Source organism: Myotis nattereri, assembly GCF_964212035.1.
Source record: "Myotis nattereri genome assembly, chromosome: 6".
In the NCBI taxonomy this organism is placed as follows: domain Eukaryota; kingdom Metazoa; phylum Chordata; class Mammalia; order Chiroptera; family Vespertilionidae; genus Myotis; species Myotis nattereri.
In genome coordinates this window covers 70,243,930-70,260,538 of record NC_138081.1, presented here as the reverse complement: position 1 = coordinate 70,260,538, position 16,609 = coordinate 70,243,930, and the positions used below count along the sequence as shown (strand labels likewise).

Below are 16,609 nucleotides of genomic sequence, written 5' to 3'. Positions count from 1 at the left end.
TTAGTGGCTAATATGAAAAAAAAATTATTAAAAAAATTATATTTATGCCCGGCCAGTGTGGCTCAGTGATTGAGGGTCGACTTATGAACGGTTCGATTCCCAGTCAGGGCCCATGCCTGGGTTGCAGGCTGGATCCCCAGTGTGGGGCATGCAGGAGGCAGTCAGTCAATGATTCTCTGTCATCATTGATACTTCTTTCTCTCTTCCCTCTCCCTCCCTCTCTGAAATCAATTAAAATATATTTTAAAAATTTTAAAAAATTAAATTTAGAATGACATTTGTAAAATTTTGTACCCAAGACTAAGGCAGAAAGATATCAGCATGCCTCACCTCTGCTTTCTGTACTTAACACTTAGGCATCTTATTTCCACTTTGTATTACTGATAATTATTATAAAAGTAAACTATTCATGAGCTACATCAGGGCAGCTGCTCATGTAAGTCTAATTCAGTTTTGGAAAATATAAGAGTAGCAAAATCAGTTCTGCTGATAACAGTAGGTCTTTAAAAATATGGTCGAAAAGCAAGCAAAATTTCACTTTACCATTGTTAAAATATTTTCTCTTTTATTATATTTTAAGAACGTATTTTATATAGAAGGTTCATGAGGCATTAACACATACATTTATTTTTCTCGTATACATGTTAATGCATTTTTCTTATTTTTAGAGATATAGATGAGTGCTTAAATTTAACTTTAAAATATTCTCTTTAAATCTGTTGCTTAAAAATTTAGAGACCAGTGAAGCAATGTCTCCAGAAAATGCACATTGAGGTTTACCTATATGTGGTAGGACATAAGGGCATATGGGTTTACTTTTCCTTTTGAGAGATGCTTTCAAGCACATATTTGGAAAAAGATAAGCAATCCAATTTAATCAAACCTGATTGATGCTTACGCTTCAGTTGTAAACAGCTGCTATTTATTTTATGTTATTTATCTATCCTGTTTCACTGTATGACATTCACAAGCGTGGGTGAGATTTCAAAATGGATTTTGTTTAGTGTGTTTATTGAAATTTAATGAAAGTGTTTTTAAATGCCTTTTTCATGAACGTAATGTATCCCCGCAGGACTTTATTCCTCTAAAACTTCAATTAATGCCTGGGAACCTGGGGGATCCCTTGCATCAGAACATCTTAATTTAGTGGCAGAATTCATCTTGGGTTGTACTCTCTTGTAGGAACTTGAAGCGGGAATCAGCAGTCACCAGCCCAGTTTTGCAGCACTAAACAGAACTGGGGACGGGATTGTCCAGAGACTCTCCCCCACAGATGGGAGCTTCTTAAAAGACAAGCTGGCAGCTTTAAACCAGCGTTGGGGTGCCATCATCGCCGAGGTGAAGGATCGGCAGCCAAGGTGACTGAGCCTCAATAAGTTAAGGGCACAGGGGTAGACTTTTTGGGCAGGGCCTTTTTAAGATACAATCAGATGAGTTCAAAATTCTCTTATTGTCTGATATTATAGTAGGCGCTTTACTGACATTTAAGACCTGCACTGTCCATGTTCTGCATTTTAGAACCCTTTTCCTAACTGAATTTTCAGGCTGTCCATGAGGTCCCACTTTTCTATGCAGTTGTGTTACACGTAAAAACTGCCTTGTTCTTTTTATTTCTGACTGTTTATTGTGATATGGTGACCATGTGGCAGGAACTGGAAGTAGTTGAAAGAACACTCCGGACTTCCAGTCTGAAGCTCTGGGTTCAGGGTCAGGCTTCACGCTTGCTCATTTCCTGACTGGACCTTCCTACTAATCTTCATTAGTAATCCTCTCACTCAGTCGTTCTTAGTCACAGGGTGTGCTGTGCTCATATATATGTCAGTACTTGGTAAATAATACCGCTCCTCTTCTGGTAATAGGATACGTATGATGTATTGTTGTTTGTTCTTATGTCAAATTATGTTCAATGCCCCAGATTTTATTAGGGTATCTTCTGGTTGTAAACACTTTACCAGTGACTGTAAAGTTCAATATTATATGTGTGTTATATATTACTTTAAAATTACTTGAAGTTATTTTCCTGAGATGGTTAATAACTAATGGATAATTTCTACTTTGCTTAATACATTCTGTCTCATAAATGACCTTTTTTTAGGTTAAAAATTTCCAGATATTTTTTCTGCTAATTTTAACTCTGTAGATGATGTATTATTTTAGAACTATGCTAATATTTTGTTAAAGGCCAACCTAATACCTTTTTAAGTCCAATACAGGCATACTTTGGAGATATGGTGGGTTTGGATCCAGACCACTATAATAAATCAATTATCACAATAAAGCAAGCCACACATATTTTTTTTGGTTCCCCACTGCATATAAAAGTCATGTTTAAGCTATACTGTAGTCTATTAAGTGCGCAGTAGCATTTTGTCTAAACAACCCATTACATACCTTAATTCAAAAATACTTTATTGCTAAAAAATGCTATCCATCATCTGAGTCTTCAATGAGTCATAATCTTTTTGCTGGCTGAGGGAGTTACCTTCAATTTGTAAGAAAATGCAAATTCTGTCAAACACAGTAAAGTGAAACACAATAAAGTGAAGTGTGCCTATATTATAACATAAAATATTCAAGTATGACTATTTGGCCTTTGGCTGCTTTTTATAAAATAACATCTATCATTTTGTGTGTTTTGGTAAGAAGTAATAGTAGTTTGTATGTCTTGGTTGAGAGCTTGCCACGTAACAGAGAGAGCGTTTGGCACCTTGTACACCATGCCCCATTTAATCTTCACCACTATCCACTAGGACAAGGGTGGGGAACCGTTTCTCTGCCAAGGGCCATTTGGATATTTATAACATCATTTACGGGCCATGCAAAATTATTAACTTAAAAATTAGCCTGCTGTATTTGGTCAAATATTTAATTAACTCACCCCTAATGCCTTGGCAGGGCCAGACCAAATGATTTCTCGGGCCTTATACCACCCAGGGCCCGTTGCACAGCTTTAGAAACTGAGGCTCAGAGAGGTGAGGTCCAAGGTCTCACACAAAGTTATTGATGGTGCTAACTTATGCTCTCAAATACAGTGCTGTACAAACCTAGGAAGGCCACAGACCTCTGTAGCTGAGTTTTCTCTCTGTAAATGAGAACTCTGATATTTTCTTAGAGGAGTGTCCTAAGGATTAAATAAGAAGAGTGTTTATGAAAAGCATATGTCCTGACTATTCATAGTAAACACACAAAATATCTCATTCTTTTAATAGCAAGTTAATATAGACTTGATCTCCAGGCATGTGTTTGTTGAATTTTGCCAATGATTGATTGATTTAATCCATATTTATTGAGCCCTGTGTTTATCACTGGGGATACAAATATGACTAAGAACTCAGAGACTAATAATAAGAAAATATATATATATATATATATATTTAACTTTAAAAAAGATATTTTTATTGATTTTAGCGAGGAAGGGAGGAGAGAGAGATAGAAACATCATGAGAGAGAATATTTGATCAGCTGCCTCCTGCATGCCCCCTACTGGGGATCGAGCCTGTAACCCAGGCATGTGCCCTTGAACTGAATCAAACCTGGGACCCTTCAGTCCCCAGGCTGAATATCAGCTGAGCCAAATCAACTAGGGCAAGAAGAAAATATTTTAAGGAAAAAATGCTATGTTTTGATGAAGATGCAGTGTTTCGCAGAGGTGGGGTGATGGGCCATGGAATTTAGGCATCACAGGGGAAGGATCGTGAAACTGAGCTTTGAGGCATTTATAGCAATTTCCCATAAATTCCTCCTGGGGAGGGCCTTCTAGGGGAAAAAAGTAGAACAGGCAAGGTGGGAGGGAGGCATGAAACAGTATGGCCAGGTGAGAGATCTGCCAAGGTTAGATGGAGAGGAAGGTTCAGGGACCAGGGCCAGGATTGGAAGCTGAGGTTCTTAGGATCTTTTATGTCATGCCCATGAGTTTTCATGGGGAATCTCTTTAGCGTGAAAATTATCTATCTGCCAGGTCTTCTAAAGGAAAAGGATGTACCCGCTGGCATGGTATTAGCAACAGTGCAGAAATTCTAAAGTTTTTCAAATGGATCTCTGTGGGGTGTGCTAATTATTGTTTCCAGAACTAATAAGTTGAAGCCACTACTTATTTTACTCATTTTTTTTGGAAGAGAAAAGAATAATGCACCTCTTCTCCAACATCTGATATTTTAACTAAAATGCTTTTATAAATTCATGGTTTAACTCCACTTCAGTTAGTCATTTATCTTAAACTAGAGGCCCAGTGCACAAAATTTGTGCATTGTGTGTGTGTGTGTGTGTGTGTGTGTGTGTGTCCCTCAGCCCAGCCTGCACCCTCTCCAATCTGCGACCCCTTGGGGGATGTCCAACTGCCGGTTTAGGCACACAGGGATCGGGCCTAAACCAGCAGTCAGACATCCCTCTCACAATCCGGGACTACTGGCTCCCAACTGCCTGCCTGCCTGCCTTCCTGCCTGCCTGATCACCCCGTAAACACTCCCCTGCCAGCCCGATCGCCCCCAACTGCCCTCCCCTGCAGGCCTGGTTCCCCCCAACTGCCCTCCCTCCCGTGCAGGCCCCGTAGCCCCCAACTGCCCTCCCCTGCTGGCCATCTTGTGGTGGCCATCTTGTGATGACATGGGTGCAGCCATCTTGTGACCACATGAGGGCGGCCATCTTGTGAGAGGGCATGATGGTCAATTTGCATATTACCTCTTTATTATATAGGATTAGAGCCATGTTGGCACTTTAAGAGCTTAGATGTGTACTGTTATCATAGTCATCAAGAAAGCACACACTTCAATCTGTTTTGTATTAAATGCTGGTAGTTAAATAATTGCACAGGTCAGCAGCTCACAGTGTTATTCCTTAATGAGCAATTGTTGTCTGCTGTTTGAACATGAATTTAAAGCTTGTTTTTATTCATAGGATAACATTTAAAATGTAGGTTATATTCAGCTAGTTTGCAGATGAAAATTTTGTGACTCAAATATGCAGTATTGAAATAACTTGCTATTTTCCTTCATAGATATATTTTCAAAATACTAAATTAGTCATGATTATGAAACATGAAACATTTAAATGCCAGCTTATTTTTTTGAAATACAAGTCTATAATAGTATTTTAGGTATTTCTAAAGTTGTTATTATAGTGAAATACTCTTTGATACAGAGGGTAAATTACCTGTTTTGGTATTTTTAGTCTTTACAATTAGTACTGTTGCTTGATTTTTTGTTTGTTTTTAATTTTGAAGCAGTATTCTCTCCTAATGGATATTTAAATTAGAAAACTTGTGATTTTCATTAGCTTTTAATTATTAAAATACCCTCTTTCAAATATTACTGATTCTCTACTAAATATATAAGTACTTATTTAGCATTTTATTATATGTATATGTGTGTGTGTGTGTATATATATATATATATATATAGCATTATGTTTTTTCTGTGGTTGAAAAGACAAAATTATAGCTATAAAAATATAAATGATACAATATAATTTATTAAAAAATTGCATTCTATTTTTAAATCATCAGCTATAAAAATAATGGTACCACCCTCAAGCTCTAAATAGCTTTCAAACCCGTTCTTAAAAATAAATAATCTTGTTTGTCATATGGGTTCTAATCTTATTCTCATTTTCTGACACATGGTTTATATACTTATAAATGTTATTCTTATATTTAAATGATCTAATTAAGGCAGTTCCTTTTTTTGTATTCATAATGCCTATTTGTGTCCTTATGTCCTTTAAAACTTTTCTTTATCTTCTAGATCTCTTTTATGACTTGGTTATATTTAAATATCAGTTTTATTTTACTGAACCAACTAAATTTCCATTTTCTAATACTTGTAAAAAAATTCCATTCTCAGTATCTATTTTTTCTTTCCTGTGAATAAAGTGGGATAATAGTTGCCACCTAATGTGAATAATATGTCATATAATGAAGTCTTTCTGTCTCTATGGAGTAATTATGTGCTTTTTCTTATAATTTTAGATCAAGACACTTTTCATGGTTTTTAAAAAGTCCATTATGTTGAACAGTGGTATCTAGCTTAGAAAATTTCAATGTAATTTTCACGATGAGAGAAAATAACAGTCTTTAGTTTCAATGTTTTTGAATTTAATGAAGGAACAATTCTTCTTACATTGTCAAATAATCTTTGGTATTGCAGAATGTATACATTATTATTTACACATTAAAATGTATTAAAATAATTATCAGGAGTTATTTCATTTGCGGTTTATTTAGTGCAGATATGCAAAGTAAATGTGTGATGTTCTGCTTAATTGGATAATTTTTCTCAATATTTTTCAATAATATATTCTTTTAGGCTAAAAGGAGAAAGCAAGCAAGTGATGGAATATAGAAAGAGACTAGACGAGATTATCTGTTGGTTAACAAAAGCCGAGAATGCTGTGCAAAAGAGATCCACCACTGAGCTGGAAGAAAACCGGAAAGAATTAACCGTAAGTGGCTTGATGCATGAACAATCACACTAAAAATAAGATAAAATATTAGAAGAAGAAAAGGTAAGAAACTTTGTACTTTGTGGTATAGGTGGTGAACTTTAAAGAGGACTGTCTTTGTCTTTTCTTCTAAAGAGTAGCTGTATTTTGTTCTTGCAGAGGTAAGGCGTCCCTCATAAAAATGATAAGTCCTGTGGTCTCAGTATTAGACCTAAGGTTTTTAGGATATCTTAAACAGACATTGTCATTATAAAATAAATTATTGCTTTGAAGTAAAGTTTTTGCTTTCAGATTTAGAAGATAATTGCTAATTACTAGCTATAAAGTTGAGTTTTGTAGAAACAAAACTCTAAGTGACTTGAGAGTAACTCACGGAGGGTTACTCTAGACTCAGTGTCATGGTTGTATTAATAAAATTTTTTTGTTTATCTACAACCTACAAGGATTGTTTATAGTTGTTTATTTATACTATGTATAAAATACATAAAGATATATAAATAAATATACTCAAATAGCCATAAATTTTATATTTTTTTGTGTTAAGAATTGAAAGACTTATTGCAGAACATAAGCATACTGTGTTCATATTTTTATTTTAAAAAAGAAGAAATTGGGTATGTATGTGGATGAACACACAGGCATGCATCAAAGTATACCTAAAAGGATGCCCACTAATTTGAAGAGATTTTGTCTAAAGGAGTAAGATTGAGGCATTTTGGGAAACTATTAGTAACAACAACAAAAATATTGTTGGAAACAGTTATTAAGTTTACTTTTCAAAATGTGACATCAAATAGCTAACAAACTTGTTCCTGTTTTAACTACAAATTTCATTCATATTCTTGGAACATCCCTTCTGTAAACAATTTGGGGGCCGTCACAAAGGGCTGGACAGGACAATAGGGTCGATAGAGATGAGGTAGAGAGAGGTGCATACAGGCTCCTGCTGGCTTTTTATTTTGTTTTGCCCTTTCATTGGAACAGACATCATTTTCATCATCTAAGAACAGAATGTTAAGTTATCAGTGTAGATATGAGGATATGGCCCTATTATAAGACAGGGTGGTGGGTGGGAGCACCCAAGTACACATTGCAGGTGAGTGGTCTTTCCCATATCAATTACAATTTGTTAACATATGTTCAAGCTTCTTATAAGTTTATTGTCTACTTAAGAAATTAAAAATTCACGTCTGTAAAATACCCAAAGTATGTTAGTTTCTAATACAGTTCTTGAACTTTCTCTAGTATGACAACCTTCTAATCATACTTCTCTTCTGACACCTTTAGGACTTAAACCAGGAGATGGACGTACAAGCTGAGAAACTCAAATGGCTGAATAGAACTGAATTGGAAATGCTTTCAGATGAAAGTCTAAGTTTACATGAAAGAGAAAAGATTTCAGAAAGCTTAAGAACTGTAAATTCGACGTGGAATAAGGTGTGCATTAAGAATCACTGTGGCACCTTTCTAAGTAACTTTATCCTAGAACTTCACCGATTTTACTGTATGTAGGTGAATTATGAATGCCCAAGAACAAGCAGGGCTGACTGTGCAGAGAATTCCAGCAAACACACTTTGGGAAATACTATTCTGGAATATTTCATTCATTCATGCAGTCATTCACTCACTGAATAGGTTTTAACTGGACTCTCACTTTATGCCAGTCACCATTTTAATACAGCAAAGAGTATGTCACTCCTAATCCAAAGAGTTTATTGTGGGGAGACAAGTTGCTAAGCAATTATAACATAGAGGGATCCATAGGGATATAAAAGTAGGGCATATGACCTGGCCTTAGGGGGTAACTGTGGATGGTTTTGGAGGAGAAAATTTCCAAGCTAATTTGTAAAGGATGAATAAGAATTGGACAGATGAATAATGGGGGAAAGGGCATTGCAGAGAGAACAGCAGCAAGTGACATGGTCTAGAAGAGACAGAGAATGAGCACAATGCACTTGGGTCCTGGAAGTCGCTCAGTATGAAGTGAAGAATGAGTGATGCTTGCAAACATCAGATCCTGGAGGCCTCACCATGCATCACAAAGAATTTAATCTGTGTCTTGAGAACAGTTCATCACTTTGAGAGCAGTGGGCAGCTATTGAAGGTGGTTAAGCAGGAGAATGTTACCTTTTGAAAGCTCACTATAGCTGAACTATAGAGATGAAGTGATCCTAGGATGGATGTCCTCAGGATATCAGGAAGTCAAGTAACTCCTCTTAGCAAAACCTACAACCAGATCAGGATAACTGATCTGGAAAGATCAATTAGTCATTAGCTTTGTCAAGGGCGCTTCAGGGAGACACATGATGACTTCAGATTTGGACATGTCTGAATATCCAGTTGCCAGAGGGAGCCAGACTGAAGATATATTTTGGGAGTCCTTGGCATCTTTAACTCTGTATGGTAGATGTAACCATTAGAAACCAGGACCCAGGGAGAGAAGCCTGAGTCAATGGTAGAAAGACTAAAAACCTACCTTTTAGAATGTTAGCATTTGATGGATGGGCAGAGGAGAATGAGCTGGTGAAGGACACTTAGAAGGTCAGAGAGAGGTGGGAGGAAAGTCAGGAGTACAGACTATTCAGAGTTCCAGGAGGGGAAGTGACAGCATTAAATGTTTCAAAGGCCCAGGGCAGCTAAGGACTGGATGGCGTTCTTTTTTAAAAAAGTATATATTTTTATTGATTTCAGAGAGGAAGGGAGAGGGAGAGAGAGATAGAAGCATCAATGGTGAGAGAGAATCATTGATTGGCTGACTCCTGCACGCCCCCTACTGGGGATTGAGCCTGAGACCAGGGCATGTGCCCTGACTGGGAACAGAACCATGATCTCCTGGTTCATAGGTCGATGCTCAACCACTGAGCCATGATGGCTGGGCTGGATGGCATTCTTGATAGTAATGTTGGTGGAGTAGGGGCTTAAGCGAGGCTGCAGTGGATAGCAAAGCAGTCATGTAGAATGACACTTACTCTTTGGGAAACATAATCATCTTTATTTATATGGTACTCTTCTCTTTCCATTTGGCCGGATGCTGTAGGTATGCAGAGACGTGCCCAGTGCACTGAAGGAACGCGTTCCGGAGCCCTGTTCTGTTTCTCAGACAAGAACTGCTGGTAAGATACAGTTTATTCCTTAACCATTTTTTATAAAAATAGCAAAATATTATGACTGTGGGCATCATATATGAATTAGAGAAAACTTTAAACTGGAAAACACAACGCAGTTGTGATTTGTTATTCTATTTTCAGTTATTTGAAAGGAACATCTTCTTTAAATCCAACACATACTTGACGGCAAGGCACTCGTGAGAGAGAAAATGTTTGCCTTTCCTGGGCCCAGAGCGGGACCTGGTCCCCTTCCTGGGAAGGGAAGGGAGGAGACAAGGTGGGGAAACTGAGGACGTGCGGTTTTTCAGGAGGTCAGCTGTACCGTTACACAACATGCCCTGTGTGGGGTGTAACTGCATGCAGATCAAGACTGAGAACGAAGGACTAGGTACCCTGCAACCAGGCGGGAGATGGGGTTTTAGAAGAGTGCTCCATCCCAGGGAGGCTATTTACTGATAGATGCTGATGATCACGTAGGTGTGGAGGAAAAAGTTTTCTCACTGTTTCCTTCTCTCCTTGTCCCGATCAGAGTGCAGGTTATGGCACCATAGCTATTACACCATGCCCTGCTCTCTTGACTGTTCTTGACCCTTTACTGTATTAATTTTAGAAACAGGAAATTTCAGTATATGATTTTGTCAAGATATATGCAAGTATGTTGGGGCTTTTAATTTAAATTGTGCTGAATTTATGGATTGACTATATGTTTTAGAAGATTATTTAAGCCTTATCTAATATACCGTATGCTCAAGTGGGCTCCAGATGGGTCTAATAATTCAGCTACCTTGTATAAAACTAAAGAAAAACAACCAACCTTCCATCATTTAAAAACAAAAGACAAACACAAACAACCAAGAGAGAAAAATATGTATCCAAGTTTTGAAGAAGAGAAGAATCTCTAACTGAAAGTTCTGGAAAAACAATCTTCCAGGACAGATTTATGGATCTGATCACCCAAATTTGATAACATCTATATGTTAAAAAGAAAACACACATTAAAAATCCTAAAGTAGAAACAGTGTTTTCAGCAATATGGCAAGATTCATCTTTCCTATAAAAATGAGTTCTTGCAAGTTGAAAAGGAAGCAGATAAAGACCAGAGTTATAAATTATACTATACTTGGTTAACAAACGAAAAATGTTTGCTCTCCCTGATAATAAAAAACCAGTAAGTGAGCACACTGTGTGTTCATCCATTGAGACAGAGTATCGCTGGTGTGGATCCTTCATGCGGACTCCACATGTCGCTGTTGCAAGTCTCAGCTTTCAACTTTTAAGGAAAAATTGGCTAATAAATATTAAGTACATTAATTTTTTCATATTTTCTGATCCAGTCATTCTACTTTAGCAAATCAATACCAAAGTGTTCATCAGAAATATGCAAAATACTCTACACAAAAAAGACATTCCTTGCGAGTTCTTTTTTAATGTGAAATGTAAGGAGCCATCTAAATATCCAGCTGTAGAGAAAGAGTTAAGTAACAGGTAGTGAATACATATATATTCTTAGGCATTCACAAGGATGTGGATGAAGAATTGCTAATGCTCATGTTGTAAAGTTAAGTGCCTTGCAAGCCCTCTGAACAACAGAAAACTATGAATAAATTGGCTTTATAATTAAGGCAAACCTCTTCACAAAATAAAATATCAGTGCTAGTTTTCTCACAGTTGGTGTATTTTTCATTTTATCTTCTCTTGGTGTCAGTGTTAGTTACTTCTGAGTTATTGCTGCCCTAGAATATTGTGTAACTGGGTGTTTAATTGGCTTTACCACCACCAAAGACATAGATACTGCTGGAAATACCATTGCCACTTCCATATGAAGAAATAGAAACTCTCATGATTTTTAAACCTAATCTAAATTTTACATAAGCACACAGACACTTGTCACCATTGCCCCACCACAGTCAGAACATCCTACTGATCCGGTGGTACTTTGCTACATTTTTTATTTCAGCTCATCCTGGTGCCGTAAAGGTGGTGCTAGTATCCTCTGCATCAGAACCTCCTGCCCAGTCTCCTCATACTTCAGAAATTTCAATCCCTGCTGATCTGGATAAAACGATAACAGAACTAGCCGACTGGCTGGTATTGATCGACCAGATGCTGAAGTCCAACATTGTCACTGTCGGGGATGTGGAAGAGATCAATAAGACGGTTTCCAGAATGAAAGTAGGTGCACAGGGTACAGACTTGTCATGGCAACACCTTAGCACGCGGGTAGACACGATCTGTTTGGCTCCCTTTTGTTTGTCCTGAACTCTGGGAGAGTGAGCTTTAAGAACTTCTTTATCTGCCAAACAGCCATCCCAGGCTAGCTCTGAAGAGTCTAGATTTTCTTGCATTTATGCTGTTTTGGTAAGATTACCTTTACCAACTTGAGTGTAGACTCAGTGTATATTTTAACATCTGAAACGGAGATTGTAAATCTAGTCCCATCAGTACAAATATAAACTAGCGTTACAGTTAATGTCTAGTGTGATGTAGTATAATTTCCTGAAGTGCCTTTTCAACTTATGCTTTATAATGAGCTTATTTGTTTAATTGCTGACATTAGCAGTGAGAATGCCTGACCATAATTTTATATATATACACAAACACACCATGTCACGCCAATTTGTAAAGTTCTTTTTCCATATTCAGTGTGTGCTAGGTTCTGGGCTTGTGTGCTGTATAGAGATAGGGAAAAGAATACACTAAATACAAATTGGGAATGAACCATTAAATAACAGTGATTGCTAACTGTTATTAAGTACTTAATGTGTGTTGGACACTTTTGTAAGTAATTTACATGCTTACTTCCTTAACTATCTATTGAAATAGTTACCAAATTTATCCCAGATTACACATATGCCCCGACTGTGATGGAGGCACTGAATGTGTACAAGTGAACAGTCTCTGTGCAGAGCAGTGTGTAGTAACAGGCACAGGCAGGTACATGTGACCTGATAGGGGAGCCCGGTGAAGAAGAGAGTTACTGCCACAGTGACGGAAGGCGGACCATGTGGGATTTTCTCATCTAGAGACAAGTAAATGGCATTCCTGGTCTGGGGAGCAGAGTGAACAAAGGCATGAGGTGGGGGAGCATGGAGGGTGAGGGACATGGGGTCAACATTTGTGCAGCGAAGAAATGCAGTGGGAAGTGAGATAGCACGGGCAGCTCGAGTTCACCCTGATGGAGCTTGCAGGCCACGCAGAACCCTTTTCATCTGTAAGCGATGGGCACGTGTTTTTATTCCTTTTCTTTTTTAAAATTGTGGCTGGAGACTGATGATAACAATGATCTATTTTAGCAGGAAGAATAGGAATAGTGCAAGAGATGCTTAATACAAAAAAAAATAAAAAATAAAGAGCCTTTCGGGGCTGCTAAGACCATGCTGTTGCAATTAGCGGAGATTCAGAATAGCAGAAGTGAAATGTAGATGAGGGTTTGATTGATTCAGTTTTGAGTAGGTTGTGTTGAGAGGTTCTTATGCCATTTAGAAAGAAATGATCAGCATTCACTGAAATGTCCCTCTGGACTCAGGATTGGAAGTTGTGAATAATCCATTTAGGAATAACATTTGACACTGTAGGAGTAATTGGAGTCTGCAAAATTAGTGAATTCCTTAAGAGGAAGAGCTGGGAGAGAATCTTTGCCATACCATTTGTACCTATTGGAAATAGTCTTGATGGCTATTAGTTCTATATTTAAAACACACCATTTTCTGACATTAACTTTTCTCCCATCGTTATCAGTACTAAGAGATAACTGTAGAGCAACAGTTTTTTGCGTCTAAAATTATTTAACTTACAATTACTCCAAATAGCATTTTTCTAATACCTCATTGCCATCCCTGTAGGTGACATTAGTTTGTGTTACATACCTGATGTAGGCCTGATATGCAAGGTATCATCTGCAGAAATCACTGCTCATGTTTTCAGAACAGTTTTTAGTTTTTAAAGGGACTTCTTACATTTAATCTCCTCAGACCTGATATAGCTGAGCTGTCAGTATTTTATTATTTCTTTTTGTGAAAACAAAAACAGAGAGATGAAGTGCCCGGTTACCTAGGTGGTAAGTGGCAGAGCTGAGATTTGAACCTAGGACTTACTGTGCCACCTCTCAGATGCCTCACTGTCCTGTACACCGGCTTTGCTCCTTAGTGTTCTTGGCGAATAGACGATTAGCCTGTCTTAAAAATCATGTTTTCTTAAACAGATCACAAAGGCGGACTTGGAACAGCGCCATCCTCAGCTTGATGATGTTTTTACACTGGCTCAAAATTTGAAAAATAAAGCTTCCAGCTTAGATGTGAGAACAGCAATAACAGAAAAATGTAAGTCCAAAAAAATCGTATGTCATCATCTACTTTCACTGAAAATGATTACACACATATACACCTTTTCAAAGATTATTCAATGAGAAATTAATATTATTTGATACTCTTTATCTATTAATAAATACGGTTTTCCCTTGTGTTTTTTTTATCTTTTGTGAACAGTCAGAATTCCCTTTTGAATTCCTCAAAGTATTAATATTATTATGTTTAAGTAGTTACTGACTCATTGGATTATTTGCTGTTAAGTTAATATTCCTTTTGAAGGAACCAAGAAAACAAAAATTAGAGAAACCCACAGGAATGCGACCCCATTCTTTCATTGTAATTCATTCACTAAAACTAAATCTTAGCATGTCTTTTAACTCATGTTCTCAAAATTCAGTCTAAAAATATTTATTGAGCAACTACTCTGTACCTCTGTAGCTGGCAGTAATTTGGGAACACCTTAGCTAAAGACAAAATAAAGCAAAATAAAAAAATAAGCAAACAACATAACCACAGCCACAATTTCTGTTTCGAGTTTAATATCTGGCTTAAAAGCATCTGTATGTCATATCAAACAAAGTCTAAATTCTCAAGAATGGGAAGACAAAAACAATCTAATAATAAAAGGAGGGAGAAAGAAGTAAAATGGCGAATTCAGGAAAAATAACCCCACTTTGTGAGACACTAAAAGTGCTCTGCTAGCTCATCTGTTATAATAAACCTTGTTGCCACATTTATTTTGAAATCCAAACATACTTTAGGGACGGTCATAGTCTGCTTTTATCACCTTCTTCCACTACAGCCCTCGGCCCCATCTGTAGCTGTTTTGTACTGTACATGTTCTTTAAAACTTCTGGACAGTTCTTATTCTACTTACCTTTATTCGCATATTTTTTCCCCTCAGCCTTTTCTCCCCAGGTGAAATTCTCCTCAGCTAATAAAATGTCACCCCCTCTATAAAGTCTTTCCCACCCTGTTCTGGTCCCTGGTGTTTTCTATCTTTAGATCTTTGCCCCCATAACTTCATTGTGAATCTCACAGTTACTGAAATTTCTCTCCGCCACAGATTGTGAAAAGTCACCTTTCTGGGGCCTCCCACTGTGCTCCATACAAGTGATGGACTTAATTTGTGACAGAATATAAACTGGAATGTATTTTATCACCTTGTTTACTATTTCTCGAGGGGAGAAATTCGACTATTTCTCCTATAAAAAAGGCGCTTTGATTTCAAAATAAATGTGTGGCAGCAAGGTTGTTGCAAGAGATGAGTTAGCAAAGAGCTTTTACTGTCTTAAAGTGTTGCTTTATTTTTACTGATTCAGCCATTTTTCCTTTCTTTTCTGAACTGATGGATTACTATGCCTATGGAGATCCAGAGGGACCCCATTTCCCATCGCTGGCAGGGGAGCTTCTCTGGTTTAATGACACCAAACTCTTTGCAAATCCATCTCCATTTTGCCTTTTCTACCATCTTACGTTTATTTTTTTTCCTTTTCCCCACCACCTCTGCATTTGTCCAAAGTTTCTTCCCTTCTCCCAAATATCTTCCCTTTCCAATTTAACTCTCTCTCTCTGTTTTCTCTCCATTTTCTTATGTAGAGACTGCATAGTCTTTATCATTATTTATTATATGAGAAGCCATCCTCAGCTTCTACAACAAAAAGTAACCTGCATTTTGCTCTTATTCACAAATAATAGGATCATTTGCTTATTTTTATGATAAACCGGTGATATTTGCAGTCGCTTGATGTCTTTAGTTTTATTTGTTCAATATTTCAGGATTCTGTTTGTAGTAGAATTGGTCAAAACTATTGTATATAATTCTTTAACTGACAAGTAGAACATTATGATAGATTTGTCTTCTCCTTAAGTTACAATCTTAAGCAATTTATTTAAGCTTTTATTCAGACAGTATAAAACAAATCATCTCATTGACACAATTTTTTAGAATTAACACATGTAAGTGTAATTTGCGGGTTTCTGAACAATATTGGATTGATAGCTTTATATAGCCTGTATTATCCCAAGAATTTTACCAGAAGAAATGTTATATTGTAATTAAGTTCTTCTTGGCCTGGTACTTAATTATAGCCCTTCAGTCTGTCTGACATTCAAAATAACTTCTAGAAGTTTGTTTTTCAGTTTCTACCTCTTATCAATGGGTTGTTGAAGATATTGAAAGCTATTGCTTATTGGTACTTTAGTTTAAGATCATTAACTGCCCTCGAAGTCATTAATCAGAAGTTTGTTTCCTTAGATCTTTCTTAACTTCATCTTAAAAATGAGAAGAGGAAAGAAGGGAGGGAAGGAGAGAAAGAGACTGAGAATGAAAGAAAGAGAAAGAGAAAGAAACAATAAAAAAGAGCAGACAAGAGCCAATATTTATGAGCTGTTGTTTGTTGTTGTTTTTTGTTGTTTTTTTATGATAAAGGGCTGCTGGTTACACAGAACTTGAATTTACCTTACTTTTAGTGTTTCTCTTGAACTTCAACATAGAAAAATACTTCCTTTTAGAGAGATTTAATGCTACAGTAAAACAAATGTGAAAGTATTCTTAAGGAGTTTTCTTTTCAAATCAAGATTACCTTAGAGCATCTCCTTTGAGGATGACAAGTGACTATGCCTGTGTCTTAAAGTTCTGTCACAAAGTGCTATTAATACCTTTCTAAACCAGGTCCTGTAAATATAAAACAATATAGAAAATTATTTTTCTTAGAATTTTTCGCTTTATCAGTTCACAGTAGTAGATATTTTTATTGT

General features: G+C 36.9%; 1 protein-coding gene across 1 annotated transcript in view; it reads left to right on the top strand.

The window, feature by feature from the left end:
- The window catches only part of UTRN (utrophin), a 445,898-nt gene that overhangs the window by 195,871 nt on the left and 233,418 nt on the right, over nucleotides 1–16,609 (top strand). Inside the window, exons 44-49 of the mRNA XM_081094315.1 lie at nucleotides 1,183–1,358; nucleotides 6,300–6,435; nucleotides 7,723–7,872; nucleotides 9,473–9,548; nucleotides 11,500–11,714; nucleotides 13,744–13,861. Coding sequence (XP_080950441.1) covers nucleotides 1,183–1,358; nucleotides 6,300–6,435; nucleotides 7,723–7,872; nucleotides 9,473–9,548; nucleotides 11,500–11,714; nucleotides 13,744–13,861 — 871 coding nt within the window. The remainder of the gene's footprint in view (nucleotides 1–1,182; nucleotides 1,359–6,299; nucleotides 6,436–7,722; nucleotides 7,873–9,472; nucleotides 9,549–11,499; nucleotides 11,715–13,743; nucleotides 13,862–16,609) is intronic.